General features: G+C 48.1%; 1 protein-coding gene across 2 annotated transcripts; it reads right to left on the bottom strand.

Moving 5' to 3' along the window:
- Positions 1 to 1713: 1713 nt before the first annotated feature.
- LOC109945996 (uncharacterized) lies at positions 1714 to 6669 on the bottom strand. Of its 2 annotated transcripts, none has more exons than XM_020552472.2 (9): positions 5805 to 6669; positions 4643 to 4790; positions 4200 to 4333; positions 3680 to 3839; positions 3303 to 3584; positions 3139 to 3197; positions 3001 to 3037; positions 2552 to 2921; positions 1714 to 2446 (listed from the first exon to the last, which is right to left on the bottom strand). In XM_020552472.2, coding segments are annotated over exons 4-9 (1179 nt in total). In that variant the 5' UTR covers positions 3682 to 3839; positions 4200 to 4333; positions 4643 to 4790; positions 5805 to 6669; the 3' UTR covers positions 1714 to 2017. The 2 variants fall into 2 exon arrangements, with proteins under 2 accessions (XP_020408061.1, XP_020408060.1); XM_020552471.3 differs by having other exon boundaries at positions 3680 to 3879; positions 5805 to 6665.
- Between the last annotated feature and the right edge of the window lie 2179 nt (positions 6670 to 8848).

Below are 8848 nucleotides of genomic sequence, written 5' to 3'. Positions count from 1 at the left end.
AGCATAATGCATCACATTGTGGGTACTTAATTTATTTAATTGCGATGGTATTTACTTATATATAATAACTGTTAATAAAGTTTTGATTAACAAAGTTAAAAAGCTAATGCTCAACCTCAGACATATTCTTGGTAATCCTTACACTACACTTTTTCCTACACACTTGCTGAGCCCCCATCATAAGTGATCTCAATTGATATGGGATTTTATTGAGAATCAAGTCAACAGGAGGAAGACTACGATGAAGAGTTCGAGGAGGTCTTGGATGTCGTGGCTCTGGTCAACCTGCCTATGGCTCGTTATCGGGATTGTCATCGTCGTCATTTATTTTCTATTATTGGGTTATTTTGTAAAAACATTTCATTAATATAATAAAGATTGTGACACTAGTTTCTATACACTGAGTCATCATATGTGTGAAACTTGATCCTGACACACATATTGTAACACCTCAGCCACCCGGGCCTAGCGGTCGTCACTCCTAGTAGCTTTATAGGTTTAGATTGTCCCCACATACCAACATTATTATTTTCTACGCAATTTATCCTCACTCACATGCACCAGGAAGCACTTCCGGTTGGTCACCCATCCCCAAATTGCTTCAAGCAAAGCACACTTAACTTGGAGGTTCATTGGAGAGGAGCTTCCATAAAAGAAGGATCATCTTGTTGGTATGAGTATTCTATTAATTCTATTAATCCATGGGTCGGGTCATCACAATCCTCCTTCCAAATCGACGTCCTCGTCGATCAACCCCAAGACAAGATCCTCCCCTCTTGGCCACGTATGCGCGTCTAGTGTCAGCACATATGTCATGTCATGTGACTACTCTGGCCCCACATGCGCCATACACACTATGTTCGCACACCTAGCCAACACACGCCCATGAATCCGCGAGGATCGGCTCTGATACCAATTGTAATACCTCAGCCACCCGGGCCTGACAATCGTCACTCATGGTAGCTTTATAGGTTTTTAGACTATATGCAGAGACCAACACTAGTCTTTTTCTGAGTACTTTGTCCTTACTCATACGCATCCGAGAAGCACTTCTCGTTTGGTCATCCATCCCCAAATTTCTCCAAGCAATACACACTTAACTTGGAGGTTCTTTAAAGAGAAGCTTCCAAAAAAGAATGATCACCTTGTTGGTATGAGTATTCTATTAAACCACGGGCCAGGTATTAACACATATGACATACATTTAGATTTGTTCTTGAATCTAGGTGTGACAATGAATTCGGTTCAACACCAACGGACCAAACACGTTGAAATTGACCTTCACTTTGTCCATGAGCGTGTTGCTGGAGGTGTTGTCAGTGTTATTCAAGTTCCCACTACGTCGCAGTTCATCGACACACCAAAGGCCTGTTGTCCATCGTGTTCACAGAGTTTCGATCTAGTATGAACGTTTGTTTCACCGATGTTTCTACCGCCGTAGGTGTTAGCAAGTGATTGGTTTTATCTATTACTGTAGGATTGATTTCCTTTCTATTGCCATATATTGTAAGCTTGGTTGTCTAATCAATTCAAGGCGTGATTACTCCAAATATGCCACGCTTTCTTCAGTCCTGCCGCTGTGAAAAGCGTAATACGAAATCTAACGAACTTCTGCGCAGATTAGATCCTTGGCATAATGAACTAAAAAAAATCTGCGCCACAGGTCATTGATGGACCTGTACTGTTTATGTAAACACCAAATTGTGCAGCAGCTATGTTTCAATGCTTTTGCAATTGCAGATTGATGTTCTTCATATACAGAAACCAATTGTTTTTTCCTATACCAGCAAGGCACCAACACAATGGCTGGATTCTCCAGACCATCTGAGAGAACAAAACCAAACATCTGAGCAGCCAGCAATGACGTACCGGCGGTGGACGATCTCTCCCGGATCGGTCTCTACCGCCGGCAGTATATGTATCCTCAAGACTTCAACTCTCCCTCCTCTCCAAATGGCAAATTAAAGAACAACAAAAAAGAATCCGATGTCAGCTTTGTCGGGGTCAGGCGGTCAGCTCATGGCCCGACCCTGACCCGCACTTTCTTGGCGTGCATCTCGGCGAACTCCGCCTCCGAGATCTCCGAGTTGGTCGACGACGTCAGGTGGCGCACGGACAGGCGGTCGTCGCCGGGGTGGCGCGCGTTGGTCGCCACGAGCACGAGCAGGATCAGCAGCACCATGGAGGCGGACAGCGCGGCGAGCGCGGCCCACGCCCCGCGCGCGCCGCGCCGCAGCGGGGCGCACTGGTTGTCCACGATGTCCGCGAAGCCGGCCTTCACCAGCTCACAGCTCACCAGGCGCTCCGTGCCCGGGAAGATGTCCAGCACGTTCTGGATGGAGCTCGTGTACGACTGCACCTTGTCGTAGTCGATCGCCGACGAGAGGTCGGCCGGGCGGCAGTTGGCGCCGCCGCCGAAGTCCGAGCACGTCAGCCTCTTCAGGATCTTTATTACGGCAGGGAGGCAACGCGATCAACAGCAATCGATCGTAATTCATAGATACACATCTGTTCTGCAGTGAGAAACAGTAGCTAAGGCTGCAGTGTTCACCTGCGGGATGTCACCGATGGTGGCGGCGCCGGAGGGGCAGTTCTCCGGCCGGTACTGGTACTGCGGCGGCCCGGTGAAGGGGTTGCAGATGTAGTCCAGCTGCTTCACCGGGTACTCTGACTTTATCGTGTAGATGTTTGAGTTCACCTGGTCAATGATGTCATGGATGCCCGCGCCGACGTCGTGCAGGATCACGTCAGCGGAGAGCTTCCTGCTGCAGGGTATGATGGCGGCCAGCGTGCTGTTCTGAGGGTTCAGCTGGTACTCGTCCAGGGCAACGCACGTGTCGCCGGCAAACTTGTCGAAGAAGTAGTACAGGCCGAAGTACATCCAGAACAGTGCTGTCAGTATCCAGCAGAAGGCCATGCACCTGATGCACACAAGGTAACAAGGTTTCAGTTTCCATCTTCAGACGGGTCCGTTTGTCTGAAACCTCAAGGTATACTCACAAGCAACAGAGCTTTTGCAGCCTTAGAGGCCTCCCTACTGCAATGTTCAGAGAAGCAGTGTGTTAGATTGATTACTAGCAAGGGCTGCAAGGTAAATGTTGCAAACTGAAAAAAAAATACTGCATCACATTCACTTACCCAGCAACACCAGTAGTGCGACAAGATTCAGCGTCACACATGAAATCGTCACAAGTTCCCTGAAAACCATTACATGCATATCTTAGTTCCAGTGCTGATCAAGAAAAACAACATCATAGGCTACTGAGATCTAGCTGATGATGTGTAGCTAGTAAAGCTCTTACAGAGCCCTGATTCCCTCGCTAACCAAGCGCATGTTCGTCTCCGCCTTCGCCTCGATCTCCACGGCTTCGGAGTCGAGCGCCTCGACCGTGGAGTTGAGATGGCCCCAAGCCTGGCTGGTGTAGTTGTATAGCTTCGACGTGTTCTGCATCCTCTCGATGGCACCTGTTACGTTGTAGATTGCCGCTGTAGCCTCGAGTGCGGTCGTCCCGATCTTCTCCTTCACGGATTCTGCCGCTGAGTGGAACTGTACCGTGCCGCGAAGCGCCGCCGCTGAAGAAACCCTGCGAGTAGAAACGCCAGACCGAGTAGATTACTAACTGGTATTGGTAACAGCGCGCATTGATTCATAGTTGCTCGTAGAGGAGGAGCAGCTTACATGACGAGTGCTGTGAGGAGGACACAGAGTACCACGGTCAAAACTTGATATCTCTCGAGGAAATAGTCGAGGTCAGTGTATCTTTCTTTCTTTCTCGGGAAGAAGATCTTGGAGACGAGAAGGACAGCAGCGAAAACGATGCCACCGGTAATCCATAGTCCTGACATCAGATATCCAAATCTACCTGTAAATATGGCCGACTGGAAGAAAAAAAAAGTAAGCAAGGCAACGATCAGTTTTAACCCTGGCATTGGCATGACATGGCATGGATTTGATGTTATATGTCTATGGATATAGAAAGTGATTTCTGCACATCAAAGAACAGGTACCATGATTATATATAGTTTTAATACATATTTGGTATTATGATTTCGTTAGTGAACGATTTATGTCCTGAATCCTGATCATAACATGCTCAGTATCTAAAATGCTGCACAGTATGTTCAGACTTCAGAGAGAGAGAGAAAGAGAGAGAGAGAGAAAGTATGCTAACAACAGTTCAGACATGTAGGGAGCTTACACTCCAGTAGTGCCTGTCAGTGATGTTGTAGCCTCCCTCGTATTTCCTCAGTCCATCAAGAGGATCGACCCTCCTCGTTCTCCTTGACAGCACGCTCTCCGATCCGTTTCCCATCTCTGACAAATCCCTACGCGCTGATCACACTCACACCCAGAGGCAACAAAGATCAGATGCCCTATTCACATATGCTTCCAACAAGAAAAATGTCGGATATATGTAGCTGTAGAATGTCAACTAGTGGAACAGTTAACCAGGGCAGTTTTGCTGTCCTGCTGGCATGATACTTTTACCTCTTCAAAGATTATTATTTTATTATTATTACAAACAAACCTATCTTGCATGTTACTGCCACTTACCAGCAAAGGCGATGAATAGATTTTGCGAGGTTTATCTATGATATGATATACAAAACACATGAGAGAGAGAGAGAGAGAGTTAGTCACCTGCTCCATTGTGAGCTGAGCTTTTGGGGCGTTGCAGAGTCGTTTGGGCCTGGGCTTGTGCGTGTAGCCTGCATGTGATCGCCGCGATGAAGCAGAGCAGGAACACCAACTGCTCTAACCTCCTGCTCCTCGGTTCCATGCTAGCAAGCTGACCTCAGCAAAGCTCCAAGAATTACACTCCGATCTCGATTCAGGTATATAGAACCAAAAGAAACGATGCAACAGATCTGCAAACAAGCGCAACTCCTTTCCGCATGTGCTAAATAGATAAACCATGGCACTGGCTGTCTAATAAGTCAGTCAGTCGTCAGAACGTAACAATTCTAACGTACGGACGCAGGTTTCAGTTCAGACTGATTGAATTGTTGTTGGATGATGACCCTCCTGTCGCAGTTTGGGCTGGGCTGCTCAATCGGCTTCCTTCCTTCCGTGCCTAACTTTAACGGACAGGTGCGAGTCAAACAATAGTCATGGCGGGAATGTCACTCCGTTGAATACGGTAAGATTGGCAGTAGTGCTGGTTGAGTGTTTTCACACCAAGAAGACTGGATTCTGGAGCAATTTCAAGGAAAAAACCGAGTTCCAGACATATGACTACTAACATGTGAACGTCTGAAATTTAGGGGTGTTTAAATACACTGAAGCTAATAATTAGTTAGCTAAAAAATTACAGGTATAATTAACTGGCTAGCAAATAGCTAGCTACCTATTAACTAATATATTAAAAATAGCTAATAGCTAAATCATTATCTATGGTTTTTGGATATCTCCACCTAATTTTAGTTAATAACTATTAACTACAGTGCATTCAAACGTAGCCTCAGAACAGGGCTATGGATATTCAGACACCAGCTAACTATCAATATGTAGAGAAAAAAACGGGAAACAAAGCGCAGTATCAACATGCACATGAAAACAGAGCGATAGAGGGAAAAAAAAACTTTCTTTTGGCCGACTTGCAACTACTAAAATCAACAGAAAACCCCCTAGCAGAGCGGAAACGTAATCTCCAGTTCTTCCACGCTTCGTCGAAAAAATACAAGAAACCTGGCAGTAGTCTCAAACTGGAGAACAGCCAGGGCACCACGAATTCTAAATGCAAAGCCCTGAGCAGGAAGGAATGCATGGATCGAAGGAATCGCAAGCGCTGAAGCTCACTCACCTGGCGCAGAATTCTCCCCTGCTCCCATGCAAACGCTGAAGCTCCTCTCCTCTGCTCTGCTCTGGGCTCTGCTCTTGTAGCCGACGCAGAGGACGAACGAGCCCCAACCCAAGAGCGCGGTCGTTGCCGCGCGCCGTCGCCCAGCCGCCCAGCTACCACCTTCCTCCTCCTCCTCCTCGGGTCCCTCTCGCCATTCACCTAGTCACGCACGCGTCGTCGTACAGGCACGCATCCGACTCCCGGTCCTCCTCTTCTTCTCTACGAGTCCAACACGCGGCCACCTCTCCGTGTCAAACGCGGGCACCTGCAATGGGCGATGGCTTCCCTTTCCAAGGCATGCCGTGCGCGCTTGCTTGCTTATATACTCGGTGACGACGGTGAGCAGCAAAAGCAGGAGGAGGCGGTCGACGTGGACGCGGACGCGGACGGGAGCAAGCAAGGGAGTCTGAAATCTAATAAAGCGGCGCGCTTTCCTTGTCCATGGAGGAACTGGTAGGATGCGATGCGCTGCACCCGGCGCAGGCACGCACGCACGCTCGCTCGCTCGCTGCTGGCTCGCACCACCAAATCCCCCGAGCCAAGGAACGAATGTTAAAGCAGCAGGCGATCGATGACGACGGATAGAAAGAGAGAGAGAGAGAGAGAGAGAGAGAGTAGGAAAGGGTTTGAGCTGGAATGGAGTCCGTGGAACAGCTATTGTCGATTCAAACCCCATGGATTTGTTTCAGTTTCTCCTCTTGTTTAGTATTCGTTTTATCAGTTACCGTCTTTCTTCTCCTTCCTTTCTGCCGTGCAGCTTCCTTCAACAAAGCCGCGTCCGCGTGTTTGTGTGCGTGGTGGAGGTCGGCAGGAGCCGGGGGCGCCGGAGCAGGGAGATAACGGACAAAGTTGTAGACCGGTGCCGTTTTGCAGAATCGACCTCGGGGTGTCTGGGACGATGCATAAAATTCCTGAACGTGTTTTACAGTATCGCCTGCATAGAAATCGTTCGACCATGGTACACTGAAAAGTCTGAAACCAATATATATGTTCGAAGTACTATGTGGTTTTTTCTGAAAACACAGAGGCTGCGCAGCTTGCTCGAACCTAGAGATGGCCAAACGGGCCGCCCGGCCCGACCCGGCACGGCACGCCAGACACGGTTAGAAAATCGGGCCGGGCCGTCTAAACACGCAGGCTCAATTTCCTGTCCGAGCCCGGCCCGTAGCGCTGGCCCGTTTAGCACGAAAAAGCGGGCCGAAAAGCAGACTATGCGAGCCGGGAAGCACGTTTTAGTGTAAAAAAGCGGGCTTAACGAGCTTAGAGGTAAACGGGTCGTGCAGGGCTCGCGGGCCTCGTGCTTATTGGCCATCTATAGTCGAACCCCACGGACAAAGTTAAACCGCAATATAAGACATGGTGCTGAGTCGGGCGTAAGTCTTCACTGACGTCTATGTCAGTGGTGATGGTGGCGGCGCCCTTGTGGCATCACTCTATCTGTTGGGGCACCATTGGGAGACATCATGTCTCGGGTTCTCGAGGGTGTGAACCCTGTCCATCCTTGGACATGTGACGGCGGCGTCATTGGCGTCGTGCCCTCCTTGGAGACGTCGCATCTGAGGCCCATCTTGGTCAGGTAGTGACGGTGGTTGGTGGGTGGTGTTGCTCGTGCACAGCGGTAGAGGAGTGCCGTTGTGCGGAGATTTCTAAGTCCTTGGCAGAGGAGTGTGAGCCGGGTGATCGACGACCGTGCGTGTGGCTTGAGGGTGATTTCCCATGGTGGAGGAATTCCAGGTGTCGCTCAGGCTTGCACCGGGCTGCAGCTTTTGGCGTGGCACATCGTTGGCGACGACGGCGCAGTTCGTGGTGGCTTCTTTCGCTTCCTCTCCGAGTTTGTGGTGGTGTAGTGTTTTGTTGGGTGTGTTGTTTGCGTGGTGGTGGTGTTCGCTTCGGCGTGTTACTCTGTCGTCGTTGTGCTGAGTTTGGTATGGTGTCGACGTGTTGATGTCCCAATCCAACCGCCTGTTGCCTATCAGCCCATCTTGCGGAGTTGGAGCTGCTTGTCCCTTGTGTCGAGCTCGACAACGATAACTCTATTTAGGTTGTGTGTGTAGGGTTGTTGTTCTCTAGGCTGTTTGTGTGCTCTGTATAGGTTTCGGGCCCGGTTTCCTTAAAACTGGGTCAATTCTATTATTCTTAGGGCCTGTTTGTTTAGTTGGAATTGAATTCCATTTTAATAATTATAATTTAGACAAAACTAATTAAGTTTATATATTTATATATGTAATATATTTGTATATTATCCAAAATCATATGAGAGAGATAGTTATATACTACATTTATGTTATAGAGGCGCAAGTAGAAGAATGTGCTATAAGTTGTACATCGGAAAAATAACATGTAAATCTATAGAATCAATTTCCATCTCTCACCCCATGAATTTGAGGTAGGCTTATATGATAACTTTGGAAAGTGGTGGAATGTCATATTCTAAAAAAATAGCCTACTCCATTAGTAAGATTCCAATTCCTCGAAATGAAAGGAAACAAACGGGGCCTTAAATGAAAGGCACTAGAATCCATACAAATTTCTGAAAAAGAGCGAGGGGCTGCGCGTCAAAGAGAGCCGCAGGCAGAAAGAGGCGCAGGGGAAAAAAACGATTCTGCCGTGTTGCTTTCGGCTTCCACCTTTTTTTCCGCTTCTTTCATCCTTGCGTTCGCAGTAGTGGTGGCGTAGGAAGCTGAAGTTTTCTTGACCTTGGAAAAAAGAAAAGAAAGAAAAAGATCTGGAACGAACAGGCACAACAACTGTCAAATATCTACCGGGTGCCTGTATCAGTATTAGTGCTTAGTGGGAGTGGGGATGCTGAATTAGGTTTAGCTGGACAGCAGAGGTCAAAGCTTAAAAGCCTCCTATATTTGAAGCAACGGCTGAATAGGGGTGACCAACGAAGAACGTCGATCGGTTGGATTCTACGTGGATGGAATAAACTAGTTTTAGGAGTACATTTACTTGGTTACCACTTGACCAAACAGCTGGTGGTTCAGTAGCATTTGATATCCCAG

The sequence above is a fragment of the Zea mays genome, chromosome 4 (genome assembly GCF_902167145.1).
Source record: "Zea mays cultivar B73 chromosome 4, Zm-B73-REFERENCE-NAM-5.0, whole genome shotgun sequence".
NCBI lineage: Eukaryota > Viridiplantae > Streptophyta > Magnoliopsida > Poales > Poaceae > Zea > Zea mays.
Note: the sequence above shows the minus strand (reverse complement) of the source record. Positions and strands in the feature narration are given on the sequence as shown.

Coding starts and splice junctions, on each gene's coding strand:
- LOC109945996 (XM_020552471.3), bottom strand. CDS start 4,781: ATGGAACCGAGGAGCAGGAGGTTAGAGCAGTTGGTGTTCCTGCTCTGC. Junction 4,334..4,642: donor CTCAGCTCACAATGGAGCAG/GTGACTAACTCT, acceptor GAGTGTGATCAG/CGCGTAGGGATTTGTCAGAG. Junction 3,585..3,679: donor CTCCTCACAGCACTCGTCAT/GTAAGCTGCTCC, acceptor TTCTACTCGCAG/GGTTTCTTCAGCGGCGGCGC.